We start from the raw sequence: 21,482 nt of genomic DNA on the forward strand, positions 1-21,482 counted from the left end.
TCACCAGGTGCCTTGCAGCAACACAAGGCAGATTTTAGAAGGTACCAGTAGGAATTAGGTTCCAGCCATCATCGGGAAGGATGGTTATGGGAGCGACCGCAGGAAGCCCTTAAAGAAGCATTGTGGGCCGCACGCGTTCTGCCACCGGTATGTGAGCTTGATCTGCTCTTCCAATGAAAACATAGCGTGCTTGCCTTAAGAAGTGAACCTCAGTGAGAGAGAATGGCTCCCCGAAAGGGCATGCCAGGGAAACCATGGCAAGCTTCCACACAACCACCACGAGCATGACTATAATAAAACGGGAAACCAACGAAAGGGGATGAACTGTGCAAGCACGTTAGCTTTTCTTTTTCGGGCGCTATGTCATTCCTATTCTGCCAGATCAATCAGCAAAGAAAACAGGGCACATGACATATTTTCTACTGGCGTAGCGATCCCTCTCGGTCATCTAATACGGCCGAATTGCTCAATGCAAGGCCAAATAATCAGATCAGTTTTGTTGTCGCAACCAGTCCTAGATGACATATTATCATTGACTCAAGAAACGGGACTGCCATCGCCTACATGGATTTAGGAGAGTGACACAGCTCATTTCGACGGTGGTGCACTTATTGAGTTTGTAACACGGATAACTAGCGCTGTGTGAATTCCACAGACTGCGTTAATACAGTAATCGACTCATGAATCAAAGACCCGGCACTTAACTGTTACAATTAGCGTGAAATACGGACCAATGCATGAAACGGCCCCGAGATGGCCTAGTTCCCCGGTCAATCACGGTGTATTGAGCTAAGTATTGAGTTTCGCGCTCTTATGTAAACTCTCCATCCGGCACTGCCCCCGGGACGTAGTGGTAATACAGCGGCCGTACCTGTAAGTGGTCATGTCAAATTTCAGTGAATGAATACTGTAGATAGATCACTAAATGTACAACAAATGTACAACCCGGACAAGTAAACGCCTATTAGAGCCTGCCCCTGTCTATGCCTCACAATAGCAGCCGTAAACTACCGCTTACTGACCACAGCACACGTTTGTCGGCTTTATGCGATCCCCTATAAATAGTCGGTGCAGTTGACCCATAATTCAAAGTTGAACGACTCAATACTGTTCTCATCATTATTGTTCTGTTTTGACCGATGTTTGCTATTCTATGCAGGAGTTCACCCAATCAGCAGTTGAAAATCTATGTAACACATGTACAACTCTAATTTTGTACCATCAATACAAAAATTCTCGTGGTGGAAGTGCTCCTTACTTACGTACTGGAAGCCCTGTGCACCAGAAAGCTGTGCACAGCACCAACATAGCAATGAATTAATGAGCTAGCCTCCTGCTATAAGCACACCTGCCGTACTACGGACGCTTACCCGAAAAGACAACGAAGCTAATGCGCAAGCCAACAATGACAATAGCAGTTTAATTGTCGGCATGAACGATCAAGCGTCTACAACCAATGGAGCCAACTACACTAAATGGAAGTTCATGGGATGACCGAAACCTGGCTTGAGACATTCGAGAGCGTCTAAACATTCAACACCTGAAGCTCTGAGGACGAGATGCGCTCCGACTTTACTTCATACCTAGATGCCACCAGCAAATGAGTCGAATATTGAGAGTCTGCATAGAACACAGGCAACTAGTTTTGCAGCACGTTCTTCAAGACGTTCAGATAAGTTATACAAGGAGACCGGGCCCTAGCTCGTCCTTATGGCTGAGTACAACTAAATAATGAGAACATCGCGATATTCATGAAGAAAGTGATGCGCCTCTCTCGGCACGCCGATATTACAGCGGAAAATAAAACTTGCGCTCGAATGCGCAGAGCGAAGCGAGATCTTTTCGCCTGATTGATAAGGACCCTGTCACAGAGTTTCATAGGGACGCTGCCCTGCGCGATTTCCTAAGCAACACGCCTCTTTCATGTACCTGGCCGTCAGTCACCATGGTATCATTGCGAAGAAACCGGTGACGTCTAACACCAGTGGCCATCCATATCAGCGAAATGGGACTGCGAGGCTTCGGCGCAAGACACCTTTCCTACACCAGGTTGAACGTCCTAAGACCTTCATCGGTTAGCTGGCAGCAACAAAATGGAGATTTTTACGACCTTCGCATTCGCCGTCGTCAGGCCTGCACATCTCGCCTCAGCGCCAATTGGGCCGGTACGTTAGCCCTCATCTTGAAAACTGAAAAAAAAAAGAATGAATTGAGGTTCAATTGCTTTTCGTCAAAATGCTGAAGATCCTCGGCGCCCAGAAAGACAACACAAGATTCATGCTTAGAACGTAGCAACGACACCGTGCCCTAGGAGGAAGCATTTAAGCAAAGGATGCGCCACCTATGCCACGCCGAACAGCCTGTTCTATCTTCAAGGCCATGCCAAAAGAGGTTTTGTGGAACATCCTCAACGTTCCCGTGCATGGTACACGCAGTGTTGACAGTTTTGAATTGGCAGATTTCCCGTGTATTTGAATGATGTCATCCTCCTTGCTGTGACTTTTGACAACCATCAAAGGTGACTTCGGAGAGTACTCGACGCAATCAAGTTATCAAGGCTCACTGTGAGCATAGAAAAGTGCCGCTGGTGTCTAAAAAGTTCTTCCTGGGCCACGCCATTAGCGAATGTGCATTTTCTCCTGGCCCGTTGAAGACAGTTGCCATCGCAAAACTACCACAACCCGTCGTGAAGGAGCCCGTAAAGAGATGCTCTCTCCTGTGCGCTTGATATAGGCGTGTTGTAAATGAATTCACCAGCCTAACCACGGCGCTTACACATCTAAGTGAACCAGCCGTCGACTTCAAGTGGAAGCCACCAGAGGTTTGAGCATTTCAAGACCTGAAATGATGCCAGAATTTGCCAGGGCTACAAAGCTTCATAAAGATGGCAATACGGAAATCTTGTTCGACGCAAGTGGTATAAAACTCACAGTGGATCAATTCCACATAAGACTAGATTTGAAAGGGTGATAGCCTAGGCAATCTTGTCGCTGTTGAACGCAGAAGTCCTTCATTCTACGCTGAAAGAAGAGAATTTTGCAATAATTGGGACTGCGGCAAAATTCCAGCCTTTGTTTAGCCGTGTTTAGCCGCAGCCATGCCCTATATTAGCACCAAAGCAAAAGGACCCATGATGTTACCTTGTACGGTGGAGTCTTAGACTGCAAGAAATAAACGTCACTTGGATACAAAATACTGCATGGGAAAACTCTGATGCAGACGATTGCCTGTGCTCCGCCCCGATAAACCCACCGCCGCAAGATGAGGACACATTTCTCAGAACGATAACCGCAAACAACTTCGCAGTACGCCAGGGAACAGGTATGAAACTAACAAGCTAACATACTTTGAAAGCGAGGCAAATGAGGTCCCTACTGTATTTAACCCTTTAGTGATGCGACATATAAATACTCACAAAAAATGTTCTTTTCCTATGTGAACATGCAAAAGAGTTTAAGAATAAGCATATACAACAAAACGAAAAAAAATGTTTTGCAGGAATCTTTGCTGGCACTAGGGGGAATACACCAGGCAAGAAACTGGAAGCGGGCTTCAATCCAAGCCACCCAAGGCTTCATTTTCTATTTGTATCGACAGCTGTCATGATATGTGAACTATAGGTGCGCATTTCATTTGCTTTGCATAAAATGGGCGACACCACATTCATCAGCTGCGGAGCTTTCTTTCGGAGAAACCCGTACGGGTTCCCTTAGCAGCTTCTCGCAAGATTTGGGTGGCGGACAATATTGCGTTTCATTAGAATTCCTCCGTCTTGCGGGATTCCGCAAAACTGACCTGCTATGTTGTGTATATATTGTCACGAAGATAACTAAGGCAGGCTCGCCGAAACAGAACAGCCTTCTTTAATGATGGCTTACACAGAAAAGTTCGGCGCACAACTGCGCCCTTCGTCGTCTTCTCCCTCGCAATCGGCGCCTCTAATAGGCAGCTGACTGCTGGCGATTGGAAGTCGTGGTGGGTAGCTGACTTCGCGTCATTACCGTCACGCTCATTGATCAGGAGGACTAAAGAGCGAGAGAGGCTGCGGAAGAAAATTTATCTGAGGGACACTTCTTCGCGGCCGTGGTACGGTTTTATAACAACTATGTAAACAATCTCGGTTCGTTGCCGTCGCCGACTCGAGCTCATAGTAGTACTCTTAGAGACAACCTCGTAGTTCACGTCACTGAGTCGCCTTACGATCTTGTACGGGCGAAAGTATCCACGCTGCAATTTTTCCGACAGTCCCTGATGACGGGGGGGTGTCCACACCCAAACCTACTCACGGGGTTTGTATTGGATGTTCCTCGGGCCACTGTTGTAACTGCGAGCGTCAGTACTCTGCTGGAGGCGGATGCGGTTGCGAGCAAGCTGTCGAGTTTCTTCGACCTTCCGGACGATGTCATGAGCATTGTTGCTTCTTCTTTTGTTGTCTACCGCGAGCATGGCGCCTAAAGGTGTAGTTACGCAGCGCCCATAAACCAGTTCAAATGGTATGAATCGTGTGGTTTACTGCACACCCGTATTGTATGTTAATGTGACGTACATTAGAACTTGGTCCCATAACGTATGATCTACCCCAATGTGCATCGAGATCATTTCGGCGATAGTTCTATCGAGGCGCTTCGTAAGTCCATTAGTTTGTGGATGGTAGTCCGTAGATATCCGATGATTGATCTGTGGTTCAGTGTGACGATCTTGTCTATTAAGTCAGCAGTAAATACTGTCCCTCAAGCGGATATTAAGAGGTAAGGAGCGCCTTGATGTAATACGATGACATGTACAAAAAAATTACCGACGATTACGCTACTTCCTAATGCGAAATTTGAGCGCAGCCGGTCGTCTCGCTCATGGCTCAGGAAGAACTGGCAGATAATTTCGCAGTGGCGAACGGCAGCGGCAATTTCGGCTCGGGCGGTGCACATATACAGATCCGCCGCCACCGATCTGGCTCTCTGATTGCCACCGCACAGGGGTTGCATTGGAGGAGGAGCGAAGAAAGGAATTAAGTTCGAGCCGGCGCTTTGACAACCGGAGACTCGCAGGAAGAGGGGGGAGGGGGGCGGCGTGTACACCCAGCGGCAAACGATGGGGGCAGAAGCGCGCGCAGCAAGCGGACAACACGATAGCAGCGACTGATAGCAGAGATAGCAGCGACTGACTGATGCCGCTGACGCCGATAGTGAGTCAACCCCAGCTGCGGAGTTGGTTTCAGGGACAACGCCGCCGATGCCGACACAAACAATATGATACGCTCGCTTCCGCAGCGCTAAGAACCAGGTCTAGCCGTGGGAAGGTGGTCACGTATTCGTCGACGTGCCGCCGCCTACGTGAAATAACCGGCGCGTCGGCAACTGAAGAGCACCCTATCCGCCACACAAGAACAGGGAGGGGGGGACCCTTTCCTCCTCTTTCTGCATGGCGGCGACGGTGTTCTATGCAGTCACGTTATCTTCACTTTCTAGCGGCGTCAGCGGCATCTAGCGGTATCAGTCGGTCGCTGCTAGCGCTGGGGGGATGAAAGGGTGGCGGAGCTGGTTACGAGGCCGACGACAACGCCGACGACGACGCGAAACCCAGGAACGGACGCCAAAGAGCTGCGCTCTAAAAAAATGGCTGTGGCTTAGCTAAGGTTAAGCCCAGGATTCGAAGCATACTAGCCTTTATTTTAACGCGACAGCGTTATGGAGCTCGTGTCGCAGAAAAGCCGGTGTCGTCGGCGTCGGCTCAGGCGTGCGGCGCTTGCTCAGGCGCACATTTCGTTGTCGTGCCGAACGCTGCGTTGCTCGACGCTCACCGCGTCCGATGCGGGGCGCGTAGTCACTGCGCCGTAGCAAAGCCACCTAGAAACAGTCTCTGTAGCACGCCGCAACCTTCGCTTCTCATTCCAACGAGCAGCTCTGCCTCCAGGAGGCATCTCACCTCGCGAGTGTCTAGCAGAGGCAAGCGCAGCTGCATATATACCGCTGCGGCGCCGCGAGCGACGGCGCGAGTTGGAGCCCCGTTTCTCCTCTGTCGTGACGTCACGGTGTCACGTGGTCAGCCTTGAAGGCGACGGCGCGAGCGACGGCGCGAGGTAGAGCCCCGTTTCTCCTCTGTCGTGACGTCATGGTGTCACGTGGTATTGAAGGCGACACCGCCGCGCCTGAGGAGCTGGGTTGAGCTCTAGTAATATGCTTCGCATAAAAACATGGCGACTTCTGTATTTTGTTTCTGCGTCCCGCGTTAGGTATACCGTTGCGACGACTATCCGTTACCTGTTGACGGCGTAGGAAATGAACCGAGAAGATTAATTGCATCCTGTGGAAACGGTGCTGCAGGAGGATCGAGGGGTTGCAGAAGACCGGCAGGTTTCAAAGGTGGAACCTTGCGCCGCTGACAATCACGGCAGCTTGTTACGTAGCGCTGTAGGAACGAGAACACCTGTGGGCAGCAACAATTCTGGAGTATGCATGCTAATGCCCTGGCGAACCCTAAGTGTCAGTGTCCGGCGCAGCGGTCGTGATGACACGCTTGTCACTCTTCTTTGCGGAGTAAACATTTCTTGGTTGTTTTCGAAGTTCTCTTTGAAGAGGACGTTGTTAAGCATGCAGTAAGAAGTCAGGCCTGGTGACATCGGTCATGGGACAACAACGTCGGCTCCCTGTAGGCATAGGATGAAAGGAAGCTATTAACTGTCTGCACGTTGGAGGTCAGCCATCTCGACGGTGTCTTCAACACCAAGAAACTGGAAGTCTGGCTCTAAGTAACTTAGCTTCGCAGGTATAGGTGCACGTGAGAGGCCGTCGGCGTCGCGGTGCTTCTGTCCGGATAGATAAACCACTGTGATGTAGTCCTGAAGGCGGATGGTCCAATGTTCGAGGTGGCCTGAAAGGTCCCTAAGACTCGCAAGCCAGCACAGTGAGTGGTCACCTACTACACGAAAAGGTCGGCCTTACAGGTAGAGCTGGAACTTGCCGATGGCCCAAACAACGGCGAGGCACTCATTTTCAGTCGTGAAATTGTTGACCTCCGCCTTTGTCAGACTTCGACTCGCGTAGGCTACTACTCGTTCGGCGCCGTCTTGCCACTGGACGAGTAGGCCACAGAACCTCACGTTGCTGGCGTCTGAATGGATTTCTGTATGAGCCTTGTCGTCCAAATTCCCGAGTACGAGGGCTGATTGTGATCGCTTCCGCAATTCTGTAAAATGTGCTTATTGCTTGTCCGCCACTCGAAGGGTACATATTGGCGCGTCCATCGCGTTAGCGGTTCACCATCATTGAAAATCCTTCGACAAAACGACGGTTGTAAGCGCAGAGACCTAAGAAGCGTTGAACTGCTTTCTTGTCAGTTCGGCAGCTAGCTTCTCGAGGTGTGGCCGAACACCATGACGGCTGACTACGCGTCCGAGAAACTTGAGCTCATAAAGCCAAGATGACATTTATGGGGATCGATAGTCAGATTTGCTTTGCTGATTGCGATGACTACGTGAGTGAGTCATTCTAGCTGTTCATCAAATGTTCTGAAAAACACCACAACGTCGTCTAAGTAGACTAAGGATGACTTCTGTTTCAGTCCAACAGCAGCCGCAGCTAAAGGCGGTGGGCTCAGCTTCATAGTCCGCATAGGATCGAGCAAAAGACCACGCTCAGTTTGGAGCCCTTGCGGGCGGCGGCTGTTAGTACGTGTACAGGGGTAATCTGCCCCGGACTACTCACAGGAGACATGTCAGGGGTACGCTTTGTCTTGTTTAGTGGCAGCATGTACCCCACACCTCCACCAATAAAATGTAATGAAAATAACTAAGACGGGCTCAACGAAACAGAAAATCCTAATGTAGTGATGGCCGATACCCAAAATCCCGGCGCACGACTGCGCCTTTCGTTGTCTTCCGTCTGGCGGTCGGAACTTACTCGTTGCGTAGCTTACTTCGCGTATACATACATACATACACACACACATACATACATACATACATACATACATACATACATACATACATACATACATACATACATACATACATACATACATACATACATACATACATACATACATACATACATACATACATACATACATACATACATACATACATACATAAATACATACATAACAGGTGATGATCTCAACAAAGGTTTGTTGTGAGTGACGCTACTCATCTCCTCTTTTCGCTCTTCACAAACATTATGAACGTAAACGAACTGGCCCAACCATCGGCGTCACTGCACCTCTTAGCTGTTTATTCGTTTCTTTACCTTCCAATTAACTGCTTCGCGAGAATGCTTGTGTGTTTTATAGATTTAAGGAAACATACGCCTGAAAATATCAGTTTTCATTTAAAATACTTTTGTTGGTAATTCAAAAATTAACTTTCGCGTAATATTTCCATGCAGAAAAATTGATGCCGCCCCACTCAAATGGAAGTATTCGAAAATATTATAAAATTGACAACGTGGGTCTAGCGACCTCATTTTTTATTGACTCCTTACAGCTGATGTTCACAACCGTTATATGATGAGATTGCCTGCTTTAACTACAATCGAGCCTTCGATGACACCGCATCCGCTCAGTGTCCAATAGTTAGAAGAGACCAAACGTAGGGTACGCTCCTTCTATATGAGAGATCACCGAACAAGTACATTTGTTGTTAATGGGTTCAGGGCAAACCCAAAATTGACTGAGTCACTATACAGCTAACTTTTGTTGTGGTTCCAAACAATCTATTCGCACACTATTCGCACACTATTGTGGAGATGACCACCTCTATATCAATATTTCGGTTAAATCACCACTATGACTCTCGACAGCTTCTATAAGTGTGAGCCATCTTTCTGGCTTTTGTCTTGATCACCATGACCTGACAGAAGTTCCATGGAAAGTGCATATCTTAAACTAATTACTATACTGCAGCGGAAATCTTTCGCAGGAAGTAAGAAGCTTGCAAGAGGCCCGAAGGCAAAGCTTAAGCAACAGAAGAAAATTGAACGTTCATTGTTACCTGGAGAAGCGGTTCTAAATTTTTTTCACAATTCACGCCAATTGAAATACAAATCACTTGAAATAGTAAAAGCATGTTCAGGAACTTTCAATTTGAATTCTCTTTTTATAATTCTTCTGGTATTTTTATTTTTCGTACGCATTTTTTTTTGCCTAATGTACCTCAATCACCGCTTAACTTTTTACGCGCTAGGTTAAAGATGAGTCAAACGCAAGTAAATGGTTACTATAATTTGCAGATAGTTTCATCATGCGCATCTAAGTATAGCAATCTATAATATTCTTGGCAACTAAAGCGGAGGATCATCTTTGGAAACGAGGTAAAATCTTGGAGCACCACTGCCTGCCTCCGAAAACAAAAGTGGGCATACAAAGACGGAGAGGACTGTCTACATTACTGCAATCAGCATTACAAGTTGTCACATTAATCTACCGCGTCGTAAAAGTAACGTTCGAGAATCATAACAACTTCAACAAAGTTACATTCACAACCTTATCACCGCCACAAGCAGCAGCAGGAGCTCGAAGAGCAAGAAAAGTCGGAGCCTCTGAATAGACGTCTCATAGACAACGCGTTTCGGCGGTGCCAATACGGTGTCTGGCTGCATTGCTGCAATGCTAATTGCATTACCATACACATTCATCCTCAGAAGGCTTGTGACAGAATGTTTTAGGAAAGAGCGTACGAAGTGAACGTACCTTTTCAATTCTCTTTTCAATCTCTTCATCAAGCTCGCCTTTCTTCTTGGGTTTTTTATGTTTATCCTTGCCTGCCGGATTTTTCAGAGCCAACTAGAAAAAATAAAAAAAAGCTTTTTGAACACACTACCTCGACAGGCTATCATAAACCGCTACACTAGTCACAAGTGCTTCTAACATCCCCCGTTTTCATCTGACAGGTGTGAAGACTGCATGCGTTAGCACACTACTAGAGGGGTACAACTTTAAAGTCTTTATATATTTCAAGGGGGGGCGGGGGCAGGGCAACACGGACGAAGGACAAAAGCAAGCGGACAATTCGACCGTCGACTAGCAACTGTTTTTTTTTTCAAACGAGTCAGGAAATATACCGAGAACGTGATCATGTGATGAAGTGACGCGTAGTTGTGAAGGGGTACTAGCCTATCTGTCCTATCAAAAAGTACGTTTATCATGTAGGGAGATAGAACTCTGGCTGACGCATGCGCCTGAATTGGCATGCATGAAGTAGGCTTCCAGAACCTCGCGATTGATTTGATTTCCGTTTTCATACAATATTTCAGTATTTTCGGACAAGGCTTCGCATGGGCAATCTCTACAATGCGCGGCCAGATTCGAGCATGTTGCATTCCTGTTCGCACCTAAGGCCGCGGATTGTCGAAATTGCCCATGCAATCCCTTGTTCGACAAAAACAGAAATATTTCCTAAATAAGAAAATCAATTCAACCGCGAGATTCTGGCAGACTATTTCATGCATGTCAACTCAGGTGCATGCGTCAGCGAAACTTCTATCTGTTTGCATGACAGACAAACGGGGTTTTTGAATGGAAAGATAGGCTGACACCCTTTTAACACTTGAATGCGTCACTTCATCACATGATCGCATTCTCTGTATATTTATTTACTTGCTTGATAAAATAAACCACTTGTTAGTGTGCGCTCATATCGTGCAATTTGTTTTTTCCTTCGTTCGGGTTGTGCTTCCCACCACTAGGAATATGTTCAGTCACCAACGCGGCCATCTTGCTATGTTAATTCTCAGCCTTCCTGGAAGAGATGGCAGTCGATACCAATGATATAAATTTGGCAAGCACAGCAGACCGTGACATTATAAGCTTGAATATTTATAAGAAGAACCGGAAGTTTATTGATGTTTTATGGATATAAAGGGTACAAAGTGTCGATGGTTAAAGGGTCGCTTGTGCGCAGCCATGCCCCGTATCTTTCGCAATGGCAACGGTAAAAGCGCCTAGATTTGCAGATGATTTGCTGGCAACCACTGACAGCTATGTTGCCAGCAAAGAGAGAGGAAAAAAATTGTTTCACCTAACAGTGGACCGCAGTGTATATATATATATATATATATATATATATATATATATATATATATATATATATGAACGAGAAGATAGGGGGTTACCCAAGGGGCCCGATTTTTATTAGTGATATTATAAGAAGCCAACAAACAATGACACCAAGGACAACATAGGGGAAATTACTTGTGCCTTATTGATGAAATAAAGCACTGATAAATTAATGGAAATTAAAGTGGATGAAAAAACAACTTGCCGCAGGTGGGAACTGAACCCCATCCTTCGCATTTCCCGAAGGTTATGGGTTGAAGGTAGTAACGTTCCCAGGGTTCTACTGGGACACAAATACCCAATAAAGTGGATGGCGAAACGGCGCGCGCTAGCTCCATTGATTGAGCATCGCACGCGAAATGTGAAGGTAGTGGCTTCGGTTCCCACCTGCAGCAAGTTGTTGTTTCATCCACTTTAATTTTCATTAATTTATCGTTTCTTTAGTTCATTTATCAGGCACAAGTAATTTCCCCTATGTTGTCCTTGGTGTCAGTGTTTGTTGGCTTCATGCTTTATATATATCAGAAAAAGAAACGTTTGTGGATCCTCGCAAATATAGGCATTGAAGTTGACGCGTGTATTTATTATATATATATATATATATATATATATATATATATATATATATGTATATGTATATGTGTGTGTGTGTGTGTGTGTGTGTGTGTGTGTGTGTGTGTGTGTGTGTGTGTGTGTACACGCAGTGGCGCATTCAAAATCCAAGTACGAGATTAAGGTAGCTCCTCGTGTTGACAAGGTTGGTGATTTGTCATTCGGCGAACCGCTTGCAGATGCTGTAGTATATTTACATTCATAATAATACATTAGTTTGTAGGCCTAGCAAACAACGATTTTTCTCGACAAGTTCTAATAACGCTAAGGCGTAATAGAATTTGCTAAATTATTCTAAAATTAGAACAAGTTTTTCATTGCAACATTGCATTAACGCCAACCCTCCAGGTGAATTTAGTCATCGTCATGATGTTTTCTGTAAAAAACAACCACCATGAGATCCTACGAGCCTCCTGCGTTGCCCAGGTAGCACTGCGAAAAACCAACTACCAGCTTCCCCATCGCATCATCATCATCATCATCATCATCATCATCATCATCAGCATCATCACCAGCCTGGTTACGCCCACTGCAGGGCAAAGGCCTCTCCCATATTTCTCCAACAACCCCGGTCATGTACTAATTGTGGCCATGCCGTCCCTGCAAACTTCTTAATCTCATCCGCCCACCTAACTTTCTGCCGTCCCCTGCTACGCTTCCCTTCCCTTGGAATCCAGTCCGTAACCCTTAATGACCACCGGTTATCTTCCCTCCTCATTACATGTCCTGCCCATGCCCATTTCTTTTTCTTGATTTCAACTAAGATGTCATTAACTCGCGTTTGTTCCCTCACCCAATCTGCTCTTTTCTTATCCCTTAACGTTACACCTATCATTCTTCTTTCCATAGCTCGTAGCGTCGTCCTCAATTTGAGTAGAACCCTTTTCGTAAGCCTCCAGGTTTCTGCCCCGTAGGTGAGTGCTGGTCCCCATCGCAGCATTGCGTAGCAAATAGTGCTACAGAAAATTCCTGGGCCAGTATGAATTACGCACTTGCGGTTGTGGTGCGCGTTGGAATTCACAGTAAGGAGAAGATGGGAAGCTTCCGGCTTTGCACGCTACTCAAGGCGCCAAAATTTAGCCAGGCGAATTATGTCTATTCTGCCAAATCAATTTGGGGTCTCTTGGCGTGATACAACTTGAAGTACAGTCTGCATCGTACACTCTAAAAACTAAGGGTGTAAGAAAGTTCTAATTTATGCTCTGTCGGTAGAGTCATTGCATGCGACATGTATGAAGCTTCGCCTTGAGTAAATTCACTCTACCAGGCATAGCGTAGAAGTACTATGCTACTACCAGAGGGCGTAAGTAGTAGACTTGGAATATTTTGATTGTACTGTGCACATGGAGAGCAACTGCGCTGTCTTTGATAGTGCTCTTTTGCACGTAGTTAAAGCAGCCTTGCCGCTGTTTGTACATAGAGTAACTGAAAGTTTGTTTGTGAAATTGTATAAGATAGAACGTCCAACTCTGAAGGATTTGACGTAAACGAGGGTGCCTTAAGGCGTTTTACATGTATAGTCTGGACACAGATACCTTAGCAGTCTGCGAGGATCACAGCCGCAAATCTAGTTATAAGTGTAAGAGTTTAAAATTACACATACGTGCACTTAACGAGAAAAAAGAGGGTTAACCGAGGGGCCCGATTTTTATTAGTCATATCAGCAGCCAACAAACACTGAAACCAAGGATAACATAGGGGAAATCATTTGTGCTTAATAAATGAAATATGGAAGCGATAAATTAAAGGAAATTAAAGGGGAGGAAAAAACAATTTCCCGCAGGTGGGAACCGAAGCCACAACCTTCGCATTTCGCGTGCGATGCTCTACCAGTTGAGCTACCGCGGCGGCGTTTCCTCATCCACTTTCTTGGGTATATATGTGTGCTTGTAGAACCCTGGGAGTGTTAGCCAGCGCCACCACTCACAGACCTTGGCGGCGGACGTGGAACGTCCTTTTTTGCCGCAGACGTCACGAGAACGTGATCTTTTTGGGTGAAGGCAACTGATCAATAAACCCACGCATGCTACCTGAAGGCATCAATGTTGCCGGATTCGAGACCCTCGTTATGTAATAAACGAGAAGAAAGGGGGTTAACCGAGGTGCCCGATTTTTATTAGTCATGTCATAAGAAGCCAACAAACACTGAAACCAAGGACAACATAGGGGAAGGTGGAATAAAGTGTATTAGGATGGACTGTGGTGGATTAAGGTGCATTAAGATAGGCTAAGCTCGGCCCAAATTAGAGCAAGCCGGAGTGTAGCTTTGAGGTGGAGCTTTCACTTAAAATTAGAACTCAGAAAAGTCTCCATGCTTTCCTCTTGAAATCACGTAAGGATACTTATGTATCTGTCAACGCCTGTTGTTGTTTTTTGTGAGGGAAGGCGGCCAAAGAAGCAGAAGTGAGACCCCGTCCCTACATGTATTTATTATTCGCGTCTATCTTATCTTGTGTTTACCATGTGTCTTATCTTACCATGTGTTTATACAATGTTTTCATAGTGGTACTTGAAGTGATATAAGCATTTATTTATTTATTTATTTATTTATTTATTTATTTATTTATTTATTTATTGCGGCAAAGTAACTTGTTCAACCTTCTGTTGATATGCAGAAAATTTGGCCACTCATAAGTGCCCAAGATAGCCAGCAGTATTTAAAAAATTACGATGCAGATAAAATGCACTTGTTGGGATCGACATGATGCCAAACTTTCGACTAGTGCTCAAATATATTTTTTAAACCTAAGTGCAACATGTACAATTGCCCTTTCTTCATTTTTGAGGTTATCTGTGGCAGATGGCATAGTTCTAACCCTTGATCTATATTGCTCGATGTGGCAGCCATAACTCTGAGAGAAATGAAAATGTTTTATCGCTACATTCCTCTGATTATGTAATTTAGGTTTTGTGTATTTACTTTGAGACACGTTTTAATGTATGGATTATAGCCGCAGAGTTCGCGAGGCGTCTCCACTGGGAATGAACTCTCAGTACTGCACCAGTTTCGGGAATTCGTTTGAAGTGAATACTCGTGCGCATTCACTAGCTGCAATTTGTAAATTAAAAGATGTGGTGAAATAAAGAAATAAAAAGTTAAGGTAATTACGCTAATTACCTATTTAGGCGTTTTGATTTTTCGTAAAGTAATAGCCGCTTGATTGAGTAACTTAGATCAGATAGGAATTCTTCTATTCACCTCGGGCAACTTGTAAAAATTTGAACCTTTTAATAAAACTTCAGCTATAGATGCAAGGAAGAAAAGCAGCCTTCTTAGTTTATTTTCCTTTTTTTCATTTTGAATAGAGGCAAAGCTAAAAAACCCGGGCATTCAACTGATGAAGGGTCAGGCGAAAAGTTGTTGCTATAACAAAGAAAAGCCACCGTGGGAACGTTGGCTCCAGAGACATTTTGTGTTAGACCACTACTGATCGCTTGTTGTCGTTTTATTGTGAACATATGCCATAGCACGTCATACGCAATGTTGTACGTCATACTTAATGCTTTTAATAATAACTTGCGCTTACCAGCGGCAAGTTCGGGCCCTGCTGTTGGCCAAGGCGCAGCGTGCGAGAGAAAGGAAGTGATGGTCAGTGCCGATGCGAAAAATATAGGCAGTGATTTCAACGTGCTAAATAAAGTATGCTCTACACTACGTAACCGTATGCCATTAGGATTGATAACAGATTTAGGCACACATCTACCGCCCCATGAACATTCTACTAGGTGCGCCTCAATGTAAACTAAATGAAAGTATCGAGGTTTTTTTTTTTAATTATGGGGTTTTACGTGCCAAAACCACTTTCTGATTAAGAGGCACGTCGTAGGGGAGGACCCCGGAAATTTCGACCACCTGGGGTTCTCTAACGCGCACCTATATCTAAGTACACGGGTGTTTTCGCATTTCGCAAAGTATTAAGGTCGGAGAACACACACACACATAAACATAAAACATAAAACATAACAACATAAGCATAAAACTCATAAAAAGCAAGGACGACGCGTCACATGTTTTGTCGCGCACACGGCGGAGTGCTGGTAGCTTCCTGTATTTCGCTGTATTTTCGCCGTTTCGTTCGTGTTGAAGCGAGAGGCAGCAGGAAGGTAAATTCGCTCACTGCTGCCGCCGCACTTCCTTGCTCCAACGTTTCTACAGCGAGTGTGCGCAATCAATGGTTGAGATGTGTCCATGTTTCCGTTTGCATTCGTGACACAATGGTTGGCCATTGGTTACATGGTTACGAATGGTTACGAGTTTACCCCGCAACTATGATAAAAGTACTATCCTTACTTAGTGTAGTGGTCTACTAACTGGCTACCGCAATTTAGTTCTCGCCTTTTGGGCGAAACTGCAACGTTTTTGTCAGGTGGACCGAAAGATTGCAAATTGCCTTCGGAGAGGATCCTAAACAATCCTTCGCATTAACAATCATCGTTGTCTTTAGATTCAACGCACGATGAGTGCTTTTTTCTAAGTGATTGCTCTAGCCTCTTAGCTAACCAGGGGACTTGTAGATCGCCGTGTGAGGCTGAATTGACCATTTCAAAGCGGAGGGACAATGAATATGGCATGGCATCCGAGATTTGCTTGAGCTGGCAGGTTTTTCGTCCGGCCGTCCCCTTCGCACGGAGAGAGCGTAATTTCAGTTGTGGGGATGGCCCGCCCATTCACCCCGCGGCGTTCACACCTGACAGTCTTTCATGCATCCTGTAGGCTTTCTCGCGCTCCCGTACTGTTGCTGCGACTTGCATGAAGCGAGAAAAACAGGATTTTGCACTGCCATATGATCTCCTACTTGTAAGAAAATCATGGCTGATATTGTACGAGGCACAAATCACATAGTTTCAGCTGTTTATTCTCAAATGCGACAATCTTAGGAGCGCAGATGCACTCCCACTACGTTCACGTCGGTAGGTACAAGTGGCACATCAGTGCTAGAATTTGTCATGAGACGGATAGAAGGTAAAAAGACCCAGCAACTAGAGCATTTCATCGACCTTTTGAAATACTTATATAGCGTTGGCTTCGTTAGCGAACAAACAAAGCTCACTCGCACGAATAAGCTTGCCAGTTTGAAGGCACACACTCAAATGGAAGTCTTACTGAAGCTGCAAACACACAATGAATGTTTCAGCTGAGGCGCAGAGATCTTTAAGAAAGGTGTCGTTGCGGATGTCACTGCAGTCGGCATTTCCGTGTCCTTGCACGCCGCACTTTTGAGGCGGTATGGAGCAAGATATTGTGCGTAAAGCGTGAAAGCATAAATTATGCAGTTATTTACAGGTTCATTAGTATCCTATATGTGCCGCCCACGCAGGTGTTGTCATAATTATAAGCAACATGAGTGAAATGGTAATTATATCGAACATACAAATCCTCGTGTTTTTCATCGGTGTATCTCATCTCATGGGCCTGTCCGCTTACACGTTTATTTTATTTAATATAGTAAATATGCTTATGAATGACATACATGGCATAAGAAAGGCATTGGGTAATGCGAAAATAGCAATGCGAAGTGCAAAATAAGTTACTGCAAACTGTCGATAATAACACGAAGAGCAAATGAGCAACATATTGTGAGACTGTTGTGGGCGAGTTCCACCACTGAAAAAGCTGGCACCCCCGTCGGCGTGACGTGATTTGAGCGTTCACGAGGACACAGCGGCCAAGTCGACTGCTTCGGAAGCGCCGAAGTTAGCTGAAAACGAAAGTGTAAAGTCTCACCTGCGGGGCGGTTATGATTAAATTGGGAGGTTTTGCCGCTTCGGCTGCGTGCTTGACAACACTTGAAAGCCCAATAATAGGTATTGGCTGCCTTTGAAGGCGTCCGTCATGGTAGGCTACTGCTCGGTGTAGCAGTGCCTCTCGTACAGAACGGAATCCGGTGTCAGCCTTCATAATTACCCGCAGCACAAGACGCTGCGCGAAGCTTGGATCGCGAAAGCAAGGCAGCGGTACATATTTAGGCATGATTAACTCTCTGATTTAACGGCGATTAGAAGACGAAGGCTTGCTGATGGCGTACGCGGTGCTGTTTTGTGTAGAAAGCACGGCATAAACACATCAGGAAGTGTCACTTACCACAATAGTTCCGGGGTCCAGGCTCTGACAAGAGTAGCCGTGCGTCGTGAAGAAAGATGTGAGGTTTAAGTCACAGCGAACGTCAATAATGCTAAAGAATGCGAGTGATACGAAACAGCTCCTAAATAGGAGCACAAGAACAAAACTACCAGCGGGAATTCTTTGAGCGCGACAGTAAAATATTCATATTTAACTAATCTTGCGGCCTATAGGTGACATGTGACTGCATTTTTCATTTCTAACATTTCCATGGCATGGAGCACAGTGCTCATCTTAATCGGTTAAGGTGGATTCTGCCTGAGTCAGTGGAAATTACTTGCACTATTATTCGCAATATGTAGGTCACTAATTGAGCAAGTTCACTAATGAACATCTGTAATGCTTCAGGTTGGGACATTTTACAAACGCAATATATAAGAGGAGCAGTTATAACATCATGTCCATTTAGAAAAGAATGGTAACACTTGTGGCAATTTCTGTATATTTATCTCCACCATTGCGTTCGCGTTACATTTAAAAATTATTTGACGCAATCTTTGACAATTGTTATGTGATGTGCCAATGCATTTAGTAAAATAATTTATGGCCGGATACCCTGAGAGGCGTGCTAGTGTTATGTTCTGGACGTTTATTTATTTATTTATTTATTTATTTATTTATTTATTTATTTATTTACTTATGTCATATATAGTGCTAGCCTCTATTTGGAGGCTGTTGCAGGACATGGGAGAATACATTGCATCAAAATAAGAATGACAAACTTATACACTTGTTAAATATTGTAGTTTACGAGAAGACGTAGTCGAACAATACAATAAAGGCTGTCACCTTCCTTAGTTAGCCCTTAAAGGTTAATGAACAGAAATACAGAAGCATAAGATAAACAATATAAAAGTACATCAAACCAATTAGAGACAAAATGCGGTTTCTGCAGGCGATTCTGTCAAATCAAGATGCGCACCCATAGACATATTTTTCCAGCATAGGAAGAAAATCATCAGGTGAGCATATTATAATATCGCTAGGCAATGAATTCCAGTCGCTGATTGTCTGGGGAAAGAAAGAACACCTGAATGTGTCTTTGTGGAACCTGTATTCAATTAAATGTTTCTGATGTTTAGTTCCAGTGTGTCGCTGTTCAGTGAAAGGTACATATGCACCACTGTTTAATTTGTAACCCCCGTTAAGGAGGTGGAACAGAAACTTGAGGCGTAACCATTTCGCGCTGCTTGTAAATAGTCGGGAGGCAAGCTTTATCAAGGAGTTCTGACGGAGAATCATTACGGTTGTACCTATTATAAATGAATCTGATGGCTTTTCTCTGTATTGCTTCTAGGCGTTTTATTCACTGTTTGGTATGGGGGAACCAACAGGCAATACCATATTCTAGTATAGGACGAACGAATGAGGTGTAGGCTAGCATCTTAGTGTCTGATGAGGCAGATTTTAAAGAGCGTTTAGGTGAATAAAGTGCTCTAAGTGCCTTAGAAAATATGTGTGACACATATTTGTCCCATTTCATATCAGATGATAGGACTATGCCCAAATATTCATAATCATCGACTATCTTTCATTTTTCTTGTTCGATCGTCTAGATGAATTCTAGTGTGGTTCTTTTTCGGCTTACTTTCATAAAAACATTCATCAAATTCAAAAAATTAATCTTCATTTGCCATGCCTGACACATATTTGCTACTTGCGCAAGCTCGTGATGTAGTTTTAGTTGACCATTATGGTTCCTAATCTCCCTATATATAATGCAATCATCTGCAAACATGCGCATCGTTGATTTCATTTTATCTGTCCTGTCATTAATGTATAGTTTCTACGTCACTACCATGGCTCGTTTTCAATTTCGCGAATGTACCGTGGGTAGTACAGCGAATAATTACAAAGTAATTTATTCGGTATTTTAAAATAACTACCTGGACTTCACAACCTATTCTTTACGCGATATCCGCTTTATGCGGAAAATTTCCCTGAGAAGCGGGAAAGCACTGTCTGTGGGTTAGTTTAAAAAGTGTGCCCGAACTAATAGACAAGCCTGCCTGGCACCAATATCCTGCATCACAGTGATTACATCAAAGGTTCAATATATTATAGGGAATCTATCCGATGCATTCCCTTATGTCGCGCTCGCTTCTTCAGTAGTATGAGCATCGCTCCGCCAACCCTATTCGAGAAATGGGTAAGTCATGAGACGTAACTGATTGGAAAAGTATAGACTCGAATGATATAAATCCTTACCTTATACTGGGACATGCTCTGTTGTGAGAAATAATGCATATTACCTTTGTAAAGAGATTACGATCACAGCTCTTCTTGAATTACGTTAGTCATTCATAGTGAAAACTTGTTTGTTTGTCGGATGTAATTTTGAATATTCGTAGTGATAGTAGAGGGAACATTTACTGCAGTCTCCATAATTACCTCGCTCAATGAGATCAATGAACAGGAGGCGCTTCCTGGTAGCCTACGCCACAAGCACTGTATCGAAGCAGTGCTGCAGAAATTAGGTTATCTGACAAGAAACTGTTCACCAGACTTAGGTGCCATGGTTTCTGGAAACAGTCCGTACATTCACCTCTAGTTATTGCTTGCATATCTTTAGGAGAATACCTTCTGTCAGTCATTTTTCTTTGTTTGTTAATAATGTAGGATTGTTTCTATGTTCTTTCATGAGCGTTTAGTATAATTTTACCTATTGAATATATATTTACATTAGAAGTCGTGTAGCGGAGATACCGAGAATATGATTTCTTTTCTCTATGTCGCCATGTTAAGAAACCAAACTACAGTTATCTCCACCCAAACATTACTGATGCCAACTGTCACCACTGTTTTATTTAGATTGTTTCCTTGATGACCTAACTGTGACTTTCGTGCACTCGTTGATATAAAATTATACTCTGTAGACCATTTGACAACTTTGTTGCATTGTTTTTCATCGGAACTACTGCTCTAGTAAATGATATCAAAGTTCCCCTTGGTCCTCAGTTCTGAAAAAAAGCAGCTAGTGTTTCCTAACGGAAATGAAAACGCCAACACTGGCTAACGCCCCTAGAACCACTGTTTCTAACCTAAGCGAATTTAGGCATTCGACCCAGAGAAGTTCATAACATAGCGAGACGATTTTTAAACCATCGCACATTTTTTCCCAATAATATTGCCAAAACAGTGTGCATTTCGCTACAATAGCACAAAAAGCTGGAACGTGTAATAATCACAACATGCCACATTTTTTTCTCACAACTCCAGGACCTAATTTTTCACTTCGCTCACTGCGCCACTACCCCAGTCAAGAAATTATTTTGAAAGCAAAATATCCTGGCTCATCAGTACATCATCAGTTTATTTCCCTGGGATTTATCGTGCCTGCCCACCGCATGAATTGTTCCGCTAAATGCGCTGTACATCACAGAATGAAGCTCTGGTTTTTTTAATGAAAATTCATACCAGCTTATTTTACATTCTGGTGAGTCATGACACACGGTGTTAGAACAGGAGTACTGAACATTCATATAACGTTGAGCGAAGTCCTTCTTTACACACCTAAGTCTGAATAGTGAAATAGCAACTGATCTGTGTAATGAAATTTCAAGTTTTTAATGTAATGTATGACAATTTTCCAATAGTTAACAGAAAAGCACTTTCCTCATACAGTTTTTCTTGCCGTTTCAGCCGGGTTATATAATATGCTTTCACAATAATTCACCTTTAGTCTTTACTAATCAAGGCATTC

The 21,482-nt window shown here is 44.3% G+C and overlaps 1 protein-coding gene across 1 annotated transcript in view; it reads right to left on the bottom strand.

Moving 5' to 3' along the window:
- LOC135917059 (uncharacterized) overlaps window positions 1-21,482 on the bottom strand; it is an 89,381-nt gene that overhangs the window by 10,064 nt on the left and 57,835 nt on the right. Inside the window, exons 8-11 of the mRNA XM_065450552.1 lie at window positions 19,988-20,005; window positions 17,741-17,764; window positions 15,186-15,206; window positions 9,682-9,774 (exon numbers count right to left, since the gene is read on the bottom strand). Coding sequence (XP_065306624.1) covers window positions 9,682-9,774; window positions 15,186-15,206; window positions 17,741-17,764; window positions 19,988-20,005 — 156 coding nt within the window. The remainder of the gene's footprint in view (window positions 1-9,681; window positions 9,775-15,185; window positions 15,207-17,740; window positions 17,765-19,987; window positions 20,006-21,482) is intronic.

The sequence above is a fragment of the Dermacentor albipictus genome, chromosome 10 (assembly GCF_038994185.2).
Source record: "Dermacentor albipictus isolate Rhodes 1998 colony chromosome 10, USDA_Dalb.pri_finalv2, whole genome shotgun sequence".
Taxonomy (NCBI): domain Eukaryota; kingdom Metazoa; phylum Arthropoda; class Arachnida; order Ixodida; family Ixodidae; genus Dermacentor; species Dermacentor albipictus.